The sequence below is a fragment of the Ranitomeya imitator genome, chromosome 3 (genome assembly GCF_032444005.1).
Source record: "Ranitomeya imitator isolate aRanImi1 chromosome 3, aRanImi1.pri, whole genome shotgun sequence".
Lineage (NCBI taxonomy): Eukaryota > Metazoa > Chordata > Amphibia > Anura > Dendrobatidae > Ranitomeya > Ranitomeya imitator.
The window spans coordinates 804,051,675-804,064,543 of record NC_091284.1 but is presented as its reverse complement, the minus strand read 5'-3'; the positions used below and the strand labels follow the sequence as shown (position 1 = coordinate 804,064,543).

At 42.6% G+C, this 12,869-nt stretch overlaps 1 protein-coding gene across 6 annotated transcripts in view; it reads left to right on the top strand.

Annotated features, from left to right (window-relative positions):
- The window catches only part of FAT3 (FAT atypical cadherin 3), a 745,380-nt gene that overhangs the window by 593,066 nt on the left and 139,445 nt on the right, over positions 1-12,869 (top strand). For all 6 annotated transcript variants that reach the window (XM_069759239.1, XM_069759241.1, XM_069759238.1 and 3 more), the window contains 2 exons: positions 6,756-7,031; positions 8,914-9,124. In XM_069759239.1, coding sequence (XP_069615340.1) covers positions 6,756-7,031; positions 8,914-9,124 — 487 coding nt within the window. The remainder of the gene's footprint in view (positions 1-6,755; positions 7,032-8,913; positions 9,125-12,869) is intronic.

The window sequence follows — 12,869 nt, the reverse complement described above, 5'->3', positions numbered from 1 at the left end:
TTTTACCAAACCTTGTCTGCTGCACTACTGAAAAAAATCTACAGTGGAAAGTTGCCTGTGGGTGAGTGTTAAAGGGATTGTCCACTTTTGGGGGCATATTTTTTTTCTTACTTAAAATAATGTATTTTTAGCGCAAAAATATTTTTGCAGTTGGGTTTCATTAAACATTTTGCATCGTTGGCCTTCTGTAGTCTCCGTATTGGCGATGGCAGAATGAGTTAAATGAGATTCCATCAGTGAGATCACTCCTAATGGTCAAATGATGGGGTTTGTAACTCTTTTATCTGTCTTTTTCTGAGCTCTTTTCAGCTGATTTATAATCATGGATCACATCAAAATTGAATTTGCAGATGGAAAAAAAATGACCTGTAAAAGCAAAGCAGTCTAAAATTTGTAATGGAACATAATTGTAAAAATAATTTCTAGTCCCAAATAGACTAATTTAGGTAAAAAAAAGAATTGTCTCCAGAGATGGACAATCATTTACAGAATGTAAATTCTTGCTGAGGATATATATATATGTATATATATATATATATATATATATATATATATATATATATATATATATATATATATATATATTTTTTTTTGTATTTGTTACATTTTTTCATACATATTTCATACTATTATATATTATATATATATATATATATATTTTTATAATTTTTGTATGTATTTTTTTTCAAAATTATTCCCACCACTAGGGGGCAGATCTGTCTGCAGCTGTACAACGCCCCAGTTGACATGAATACGGATACACAGGAGTAGTGACTTTTTGAAGTATTTGTGAAAAGAAATGATATTCTGTAGCAGTGTCAGACTGGGGTGCCAAGGGCCGATCAGTAACATAGACTCTGGGGGCCACTATTCAACTACATGCAAATATTACATCACCCAGAGTCACAAATCTACCTCTGCTTCTAGATAGTAACCTAGGTAGTTGGTTACAGAATGATGAAATGATTCCGCCTTTGTACATAGTGACTCGATAGTATTTTGATTATTACTTCTCATTTAGAGGGGCCCACCATGGCATTTACCTGTCCTCCCGTGGGCCAGTCCGTGTAGTATATCTTAGACCCTGCAGTCACTGCAGTTGGATATTATCACTGTCAATAATATTATCCCATACACTCAGGAGCCAGAAAATGATTTCTCATCCTGATAAATTACCATAGCTGAAAGTTTTCTCCTTTGATGTGAGTTTTAGCGACGCAGATTAACAATAAAGGGATTTGTGTGTGTAAGTAGCGCACATCGATGGCGATGCCACGCAGACCGGCAACATACAAAGATAAGCTAGAAAAATGAGTCAGACCTACTTTCCAATCACACTGGCAAGCGGCGTGATTAAGGTGCCCCGGGAGGGGGTCTAAGATTTAAGGAAGGAGGGGGTTACAGGAATATAATCAAACCCAGGGGGAACTAATTGTGCAGACACTGTGCAAACATAAAGGCTGGCGGAGAATGGGTATTCTGGGGTGAAGTGGAACGTCTTAATAGGCTGGAGAAGGAGCCGGTGAAGCAGGGAACAATGACTGTTTTCTGAGGCATGAGAGCTGTGTACTGAGGTAGCAGAGCCAAGTTTGTCCTTTAACTCTTTCTTGTTTAGTATATGTATTGGGCTTTTACCTGCAGGGCTAATGCTGATGATGCTGGCTGTCAAACGGCAGGTAGTTAGCAACTACTTGCTGGAAGGTGCTTAGCCACATATGAAAAAAAAAAAAAGAATCAAATTCCCGGATTATCACTTTAACTCCTCTAGTGGTGGCTCCATGCAGACATAAACTGTATTCACATCCCCCATTGTAGTGAGCTCCCTCTAGTGGTGGCTCCATGCAGACATAAACTGTATTCACATCTCCCGTTGTAGTGAGCTCCCTCTAGTGGTGACTCCATGCAGACATAAACTGTATTCACATCCCCCATTGTAGTGAGCTCCCTCTAGTGGTGGCTCATGCAGACATAAACTGTATTCACATTTCCCATTGTAGTGAGCTCCCTCTAGTGGTGGCTCCATGCAGACATAAACTGTTTTCACATCTCCCGTTGTAGTGAGCTCCCTCTAGTGGTGGCTCCATGCAGACATAAACTGTATTCACATCTCCCGTTGTAGTGAGCCCCCTTTAGTGGTGGCTCCATGCAGACATAAACTGTATTCACATCTCCCGTTGTAGTGAGCTCCCTCTAGTGGTGGCTCCATGCAGACATAAACTGTATTCACATCTCCCATTGTAGTGAGCTCCCTCTAGTGGTGGCTCCATGCAGTCATAAACTGTATTCACATCCCCCATTGTAGTGAGCTCCCTCTAGTGGTGGCTCCATGCAGACATAAACTGTTTTCACATCTCCCGTTGTAGTGAGCTCCCTCTAGTGGTGACTCCATGCAGACATAAACTGTATTCACATCCCCCATTGTAGTGAGCTCCCTCTAGTGGTGGCTCCATGCAGACATAAACTGTATTCACATCTCCCGTTGTAGTGAGCTCCCTCTAGTGGTGACTCCATGCAGACATAAACTGTATTCACATCCCCCATTGTAGTGAGCTCCCTCTAGTGGTGGCTCATGCAGACATAAACTGTATTCACATTTCCCATTGTAGTGAGCTCCCTCTAGTGGTGGCTCCATGCAGACATAAACTGTTTTCACATCTCCCGTTGTAGTGAGCTCCCTCTAGTGGTGGCTCCATGCAGACATAAACTGTATTCACATCTCCCGTTGTAGTGATCTCCCTCTAGTGGTGGCTCCATGCAGACATAAACTGTATTCACATCTCCCGTTGTAGTGAGCTCCCTCTAGTGGTGGCTCCATGCAGACATAAACTGTATTCACATCTCCCTTTGTAGTGAGCTCCCTCTAGTGGTGGCTCCATGCAGACATAAACTGTATTCACATATCCCGTTGTAGTGAGCTCCCTCTAGTGGTGACTCCATGCAGACATAAACTGTATTCACATCCCCCATTGTAGTGAGCTCCCTCTAGTGGTGGCTCCATGCAGACATAAACTGTTTTCACATCTCCCGTTGTAGTGAGCTCCCTCTAATGGTGGCTCCATGCAGACATAAACTGTATTCACATCTCCCGTTGTAGTGAGCCCCCTCTAGTGGTGGCTCCATGCAGACATAAACTGTATTCACATCTCCCGTTGTAGTGAGCTCCCTCTAGTGGTGGCTCCATGCAGACATAAACTGTATTCACATTTCCCATTGTAGTGAGCTCCCTCTAGTGGTGGCTCCATGCAGACATAAACTGTATTCACATCTCCCATTGTAGTGAGCTCCCTCTAGTGGTGGCTCCATGCAGACATAAACTGTATTCACATCTCCCATTGTAGTGAGCTCCCTCTAGTGGTGGCTCCATGCAGACATAAACTGTATTCACATTTCCCATTGTAGTGAGCTCCCTCTAGTGGTGGCTCCATGCAGACATAAACTGTATTCACATCCCCCATTGTAGTGAGCTCCCTCTAGTGGTGGCTCCATGCAGACATAAACTGTATTCACATTTCCCATTGTAGTGAGCTCCCTCTAGTGGTGGCTCCATGCAGACATAAACTGTATTCACATTTCCCATTGTAGTGAGCTCCCTCTAGTGGTGGCTCCATGCAGACATAAACTGTTTTCACATCTCCCGTTATAGTGAGCTCCCTCTAGTGGTGGCTCCATGCAGACAGAAGCTGAAACGGTATTACCATCTTGGATATTTATGGTATATTAACAGGAACCTCATTCTCTACATAGGTACGGGTTCCAGAAATGAGACCCCCCCTTCATGTATCAGACATTTGTGGCATATGCTTTAAATCTCATTTTATTAATGCCTTCATAGGAGATCGTTATTTATACTATCTCCTGCAATGCTGAAGTGTTCCAGTATATAGTACCAACAATCACTAGGAAGACTAATAATAATAATAATAATAATAAAAAATAAGAAACATTTGCACCATCCCCCTTTTTCCCCATTTGAAAATATGAAAAATAAAAATAATAAGTGCCATATAATCAATACTGCTGCATCCATAAAATACGTTGGATCCATCAAAACATAAAATGATCTACCCCATACAGTAAAGACCAAAATTGTAATTTTTCAACGTACCGCTGCAAAAAATAAAAGCATCCAAAGTGATCGAAATGTTGTATGTACTCAGGAATGATACCAATAAAAATATCAATCGCAGCGCACAGCGCAAAGAAAAAAAAGCCGTCATAATACAGCCCTGGCAATAGAAAAAGAAAAAAAGGTGAAAGTCCTAAAAAACAAGCCTCTGTATGGGGATGTGGATAGAAATAAAAAAGAAAATAAAGTTACGTCTGTTGGAAGAAAAGGAGAAAAGACAAAAAAGAAGATATTGAAATTGTCAGCGTCATTAAAGGGTTACACTGCGGCCACAGTCCGGGTGGCGGCCACTTTACTGGGTGTTACTGTATGCGCCTTTATTTGGTGGTTACGCTCCTGTATAATTGCCAGCTCGAGTATCAGGCCATAACGTCTTTCATTTGTGCAACTACTGGACCAAGAGATCCTTTTGTTAAAACTTTTGTAAGTGTGGGAAATTCAGGCAAGTAAGACGGGACGTGAGCGGAGTACAGATGGAGGCGGCGGATCCAGAGAGTGCCGGTACAGGGGAGGGAGAGGGTTTTGTGTGAGGCACAATGGTCGGAGGAGATCTGCAGCTCGGGGTCACACCGACCCTTTATGGGGTTTCTTTATGACAGATCTGAATAGATTAGACAACTGGTGGCAGGGTGACCCCCGAGGACTGGACGTGTCGGTGACACCGAATCAGGATGTCATCATCGTAGGCTTCCAGCTACTCCAGAGAAAGTCTCCATTTATATTTATTTATTTCTAAATTAAAGTTGTTTATATATTAATCTGTCAGTCTGTTATCTATTATCTACCTATCTATCTATCATCTATCTATTATCTACCTATCTATTATCTACCTATTATCTGTCTATCTATCATCTATCTATTTATCTACCTATCTATCTATTACCTATCTATCTATTATCTATCATCTGTCTATTATCTACCTATTTATTATCTATCATCTATCTATTTTTTTATTATCTATATTATCTATCTATTATCTATCTTTCTATCTATTATCTATCTATATATACGGTATATATATATATATATCTCTAGCTATCTATCTCATCCACATATTATCTATCTATCCATTATCTATCTATTATCATCTATCTTTCTATCTGTCATGCACAGTGTAGGTCAGACTAAAGGTACCTTCACACATAACGATATTGTTAACGATATCGTTGCTTTTTGTGACGTAGCAACAATATCGTTAATAAAATCATTATGTGTGACAGCGACCAACGATCAGGCCCCTGCTGGGAGATCGTTGGTCGCTGAATAAAGTCCAGAACTTTATTTCGTCGCTGGATCTCCCGTGGACATCGCTGGATCGGCGTGTGTGACACCGATCCAGCGATGTCTTCACTGGTAACCAGGGTAAACATCGGGTAACTAAGCGCAGGACCGCGCTTAGTAACCCGATGTTTACCCTGGTTACCATCCTAAAAGTAAAAAAAAACAAACAGTACATACTTACCTAACGCTGTCTGTCCTCCAGCGCTGTGCTCTGCACTCCTCCTGTACTGTCTGTGTGAGCGTCGGTCAGCCGGAAAGCAGAGCGGTGACGTACAGGAGCGGTACACACAGACAGTACAGGAGGAGTGCAGAGCACAGCGCTGGAGGACAGACAGCGGTAGGTAAGTATGTACTGTTTGTTTTTTTTACTTTTAGGATGGTAACCAGGGTAAACATCGGGTTACTAAGCGCGGCCCTGCGCTTAGTTACCCGATGTTTACCCTGGTTACCGGCTTCGTTGGTCGCTGGAGAGCGGTCTGTGTGACAGCTCTCCAGCGACCAAACAGCGACGCTGCAGCGATCCGGATCGTTGTCGGTATCGCTGCAGCGTCGCTTAATGTGAAGGGGCCTTAAGCGCAGCACAAAGGGATAAGGGAAGGGGAATCAAACACTAGGGAAGGGGGAAGTGGAGATCCTTCAACTGATGAACATCAACCTGTGTGCCCTACTGTCCCTATATAGGTTCCACAGCTATCGCCGAACAGGATACCTAATCCCTGTGTGACCCTGGCAATAAGTCTTGCACCGAGAAGGACAGGATAAACACTAGTCAATCCCACTAACACTAAAGACAATAAGGATAAATGAAACCAGGGGACACTTTGCTTGAGTAGACTTAGGTTGACACGCCGATGCCCTCCAAACTCAAAGAGGACGTTACCAGACTGCTACAGCTCCAAGTCTCAACAGAGAAGTGTAAACAGGAAATAACACCCGCACCTCCCAACAGAAAGTAGGGAGTTATAAACACCCTGGTCCAAGTGTGGTCATTACCACCGGGGGAGGTGGCCACTAGTCCGCAAAGCAAACAATCGAGACATTCTGCAGACAGATGCAGTGCAACGGTCTGCAGCCTCTGACACATCCGTGACACTATCTATCTGTCATCTGTCTGTCTAGTTGCAGTTTTGGAGTAATGAATAGTGTAGCCCATTGGATAGAGCTATGGTGCTGGGGTAGGAGGGCTAGGGGGATCATGGGGTAGGAGGATAGGGGGCTGCTCTGCCCTCGTGGTGCCCTAACAGCCGGATGGGTTACCTGGATGGGTCATCATTGGTAGCAGAGCCTTCCCCTGTGTTTCTACTGAGCACGTTCACTTTTCTTTCTTTTTTCTCTCTTCCTCTTTCAGGTTCTAATTCGAGTCCTCGATAATAATGACAACGGCCCAGAGTTCTCCCAGCCTAGTTATGACGCCATCATCTCAGAAGACGTCCTCCCCGACACTGAGATATTGCGCATCAAGGCCACAGACAAGGACGATAACCACAAGCTGAGCTACATCATCCACAGCAGCATCGACCCAAACAGCATGAGGAAGTTTCGCATTGATCCCGGCAGCGGCACTCTGTACACGGCGGAGCGACTGGACCACGAGACCCAGGCCCATCACATCCTCACTGTAATGGTGAGATCCCAGCAGCATGGACTATGGTCATCAAATGTGTTGTCTTGACATAATTTTAAGTGGAAACCATCAGCAAGCAGGATATCTCCTAATCATATGCATTGGGTATTTTCAGGTTAACAATTGATTAAAAATCGCAAGTGCAAGTCCTATAGTGGGACGAAAAAGAAATGTGAAAGTATTTTCTATGACTACTAAACAATTACCCTAAATAAAACAAAAAATCACCACCGGACTCCTTGCCACTTCACCTTACTGCTGCCAGTGTTTTCGCCAGTCTCTTTGCTTCTTTTTTTCCAAGTGTGTGGCATCAAATCACATCACCGCTGCAGCCAATCAACGGGTCAATTCTTTGAGCTGGTTTTGGATTGTTTTTACATTATAGGAAGCAATGAGAAAGTGCAAAGACGCTGCAGAAAAAAAAAAACACAACCATGCAATTTTGCTGAATAAAACTGGTTTTAAACATGTATTGTAGACAAATGGCACCTATAATCACACAAAAAAAGTCACGGCAAAAACTCACCCCAAAAAAGCCGCAAAAGCGCATCAAGATCTGCTTTTTGTAAACAGCTTATCACCGCCATGAGAGCAGGTTTTGCCACTGAAAAAAAAATGCTGCAAAAACGCCACCTGGGAACATAGCCTACTCTCATCCTATAAGAAAAACTAACCTTCAGACAGCCCCGTCAACGAAAAAAAAAAAAAAAATATATATATATATATATATATATATATATATATATATATATATATATGTGATTCTCAGAATATGGCGACACAAAAACACATTTTTAAGGAATTTTATTACTATGCATTCAGTATCATAAATTCCCACAGAATAAAGTCCAGATGTCACAGTAAATGCAATAAAAATAAAACCTCCCAAAAAACAAAGCTTTAATTTTTTTAGTGGAAATTGCTGATTTTTTTCCATCCCTTCCTCCCCCACAAAACAAGTATTACCAAGTGTGCTTGATGCAAAAATGACAAAGTTGTGACTCTTGGGAGACAAGAATTAAAGGAAAAAAAATGCTGCATCAATGCTCTCTAGGGTGCTAAGGGGTTAAATATTGAGTTCAATCAAAAATTGTATGCAGTAAGCTCCTAGGCTCCCCCTAGTGGTGGCCACATAGAGATAAAATCTTAGCATCTAATTTATGTCTTTTCTCTGTATTTTGACACAAGGTTCCAGCCGTTTTGAGGACATTTTAATCTGCACAGAATATTCGTCATTTTAATGTTTCTTTTATAAATCAATGAAAATCAGAAACTGTGTAATATATTTTATCAGAGATATCTAACTTTTCCTCCTCCTGGACTGATCGTTCACTCTCAGATCATCTCCTGACAAAGACAGTTGGTGCTTTTAAAATTCTATTGAGGCAGACGCAGACATTCTACTGCCAGTTCCATAGAAGTTTATGAGCACCAACTGTTATCTCCTATCTCAGTAGTGGGAAAGTCTGTGTTCACTGACGACAGATTTTACTCGAGATACGAGAATTTTGAGAATGAACTATCTGTCCCAGAGGAGAAATATTGATAAGACATATTGCAACGTTGATTTTTTGCACTTGTACTATTGATTTTTGGAAAATTAAAGTGACAGCTAATCTTTAAGTGTTGACATTCAGTGTTGACCATTTTTCGGTTTCCAGCCATAGTCCATCCTTATATAAATATTTAATTTGTGATATTTCCATTTTTATAGGAGGTTGTTATTGGTGGCGACAGGTCAGCTCACACCTGCGCGTATTTTGGGCTCGCTCCTTTTTTTTCTCCGAGGTTGCTCTGAATTCCGCTGCAATAACGATCACTGACAACAAAAGGCTCCGCGCTTATGAATAATTCACAATCCTTTCTCCATTCTTTCCAAAAGGTGAAAGATCAGGAATTCCCGTACAGACGGAACCTGGCTCGCATTACAATTACCGTAGAAGACGCTAACGACCACAGCCCGTACTTCACCAGTCCACTGTACGAAGCTTCTGTGTTTGAATCTGCCGCCATTGGCTCGGCCGTCATACAAGTCACTGCCTTAGACCGAGACAAAGGAGAAAACGCTGAACTTATATACTCAATAGAGACAGGTACTGACACAGCATCATTATTAGCGCTGGAAAATAATATATACGAATACACGTAATCTATCAGCCCTTCGTTTACTTTCCCAAGAAGATTGGTGCAAGATGAAAAGCTCTGGAAAAAAAAACGTGGTTTTGTGATACTCTGTAGGGAGATGTTTGTTATGGGTGTCTCTATGTGGCCATCTGGTGGTTGTGAGGCGAGTTGCAGCCTGTTGAAGGTTTTGCTAGCAGTATGGGAATAGTATACTGAAAAATTGGAGTTGTGAAAGGGGAGGTGAGAGGTCGATTTTCAGACTCTCTGAGTGTGCATGAGTCTGAGGTGAGGATGGCGGCAGTAAAGAGACGAGTATCATGATGATTGCTCTGCCACCTGGACATTTTACCCCCTAACTTGTCCTTTCAGTAATCTATATTCCTCTACCTCTCATCTACCTCTTTCCCCTCATACCTGAGACACCGAGGAGGACCTACCGGGGGTACAGAGGTAGTCTCTGAGGGCAAAAGTTCCCTTTGACCCAGAAAAGTATAATAATAATGGATTGCGATGAGGGATTCTGCTGCAGATTTTTGAGCCTCATATTATTGGTTTGACCCAACGTACCATTTTTTTTGTAAAAGTCACAAATGCATGTAGCGATTGAAAATGATTCATATCTGAGCATTCACCTTCCTCCTAGAGTTGGTGCAAATCCATTTGTAGGTCCCAATCCAGTGGCCAGGTCAGTAATCACAAATCCCGATATCACAAAACCATGAGGGTTCCAATTTGGGAAGAGAGAAACTATAGGCATTGGGTGGCCATTCAGTGGTTACCAGTGCTTGCCAGGTATCTCCACCTCAGGGGAGAGCTAGGGGGACACTTAGGAAATATCATTATGAACAGAGATGTGACGGACATGTGGTAGGAAGTTCAAGACCATAGGGGTTCCAATTTGGGAAGAGAGAAACAATAAGATGCAGTAGAGTTGGTGCAAATTGATTAGTAGGACCCAGTTCGGTGGACAAGTCAGTAATCTATGGGCATCGAAAAGGAACCCTACGGACCGCCTCCTACCTCCCAGCATTTGTGACACTCCCTTCGATTAGCCTGCCTGGTGCGATGTCAGATGTGCATGATGCCAGGCTGGCTAATCAAAGAAAGAGCCACCGATGCTGGGAGGTAGGAGGTGGTCCGTAGGGCTACTTTTCGATGGCCACAGATTACCGACTTGTCCACCGAACTGGGTCCAACAAAATAATTTGCACCAACTCTACTGCATCGTATTAATTCTCTCTTCCCAAATTGGAACCCCTATGGTTGTGAACTTCCTACCACATGTCCGTCACATCTCTGTTCATAATGATATTTGCTAGGTGTCCCCCTAGCTCTCCCATGAGGTGAAGATACCTGGCAAGCACTGGTAACCACTGAATGCCCGCCCAGTGCCTATTGTTTCTCTCTTCCCAAATTGGATCCCTCATGGTTTTGAACTTCATGCCACATGCCCGTCACTTCCTTGGTCAAGATTATATTCCCTAGGTGCTCCCCTAGCTCTCTCCCGAGTTGGAGATCTCTGGCAAGCACTGGCAACCACCGGATGCCCACCCATTACCAGCTCAAGGCACTGGGTGAAGTGCCCATGCTCCTCCTGTTAGGGGCCAATGAAGCAAAACAAAAAAGTTAGATTCATTCGTTTGGGAAGTCAGATTTGTTTTACCCTTTTTTTTAAGAAATCATGCCATGTGCTAGGAATTCGTAGGGCACGATTGTGGATGTTAGGAAGAATACATCTTTATCCCTTGTCGGGCCCCTACATTTACTATGTCGGTACCCCACCAGTTACACTAATACATAATGAATACAGTCTTTTATAATACTCGTGGGGGTTAAACCGAACCCTAATATAACAACCTCTGTGACTGCAGAGGGTGTCAGGTTCGCCCCAGGTTTCCTCTCTCATATAAATCTGCATTACACGGGCCGGTCCTCAGAAACATCTGCGGGAGAGGAAATCGTTTGCAGCCGGCCGCCTCTATCTGCGGCAGCCTGTTGTACATGACATTTTATACCTGAGCCACAGCTTTCTATGGTAAACTCATTAAGCAGATTGTTTTAGCAGTTCGTAGCCCGGATCCGTAGCCAAGCATATAATTGTGTATTTGTTTGCACCGAGCGCGCCCCGGAGCTATATTGCTGCACATGACTAATGCATCAGACAACTTCATGGCAGGCGGCTGGGAATTGCCCGTGCTTGTTTCTCTGGAAAGTATAGCATTAAAAGGTTCACCACCTGTAACACTAATTTAGTTACTTCCTATTGCTTATATAGCACCAACGCATTCTGCAGCGAAGTACACAGATCCCTGTCTCTGGTGGGCTCAAGATCTAATCCCCTTATTGTACACGCTGGGGTCAATTTCATAGGAAACCAATTAATCTTTAATATGTTTTGGTTCGGAAGGAAATGGAGAAACTCATGGGACGTGAACACAAGCACTTCACACAACGAGAGTAATTAAATTAGTTTTGTCGGTGTCAGTAGCTCTCATCTTCTAAAAATATAGTACATTAGGGGCCTGAATTAGAAAGTACCTGTCATTTGCTATGAATCAATATTTTTGAACGCGGTGTAATTCCCGCTGTTCTCCTGAATCCGGCGATGTTTTTCTTTTGTTTCTGCACCTCTCCGTTCTTGAGATATGGTCCAATCTTTCCTGTATACAAATCTGGTCTTTTTAGCCAACTGGGAGTGACACTCAACTGTTTTCTATTGATATGTTTACGAGAACCGAGCCCACTCGGCTAAAAAAAAGGTCAAACTTATGTTCAGTGAAAAAAGGGCCGTATCTCGGGAATGGAGAGGCGCAGGAAAAAAAGGAAAACGGCGTCGGATTCAGGAGAACAACGGCAAAACAAAAATCTATATTTACAGCAAATGGCAAGTAAAAGAAATCCATCTGTGGATTTTAGTCCATTGAGAAAATACCAGTAGCTGTTACATTTTGTTCTTTGAGGCTCAGTTCCCATGATGAGATTTTGGTGAGTTTTTGATTTTCTGCACCAGTTAAGTAAATTTTTTTTTAAAATCATGCAGCAGGAAAAACTCATAGTGGGAACGTAGTCTAAGAGGATATTCACACGTGGCATTTTTGCCGTGAGAAAAAAGTATTTTACAGTACAAGCAAAGTAAATGAGATAATTTATGTCCCTGTAAAAATGTATATGTGGGAGAAACAAGATGGGATTTTAAGACCCTCTTCCATCATCATAGATATACAATTTGAAAGAAAAAATTAGAGTTGCCTGTATCAAATTTATTTTTTTAACTGGGACACAAAGAAGAGGGTTAGAGTTTTGTATTTTAAGTCATGTGCCCCAGGTGGGGATAGAGAGAAACTGCTCAAAATGGTAGGATTAGGCTGGATTCATAAACGTAACACCCTAAGACCTAATGGGTTATATGTGGACTGTCTTTAAGGCCGGTTTCACACATCAGTGTCTCCGGTACATGTAGTGACCGTTTTCTCACGAACCGGAGACGCTGACACACGTAGACCCATTCAAATGCAAAACACGCAGACATGTCCGCTTTTACCCGGACACACGGCCCGCCAAACGTGCCACACACATGAGAGAACAGTGTACACCAGGGGTGTCAAACTGCATTCCTCGAGGGCCTCAAACCATGCGTGTTTTCAAGATTTCCTTAGCATTGCACAAGGTGCTGGAATCATTCTCTGCAGGTGATTAAATTATCACCTGTGCAAT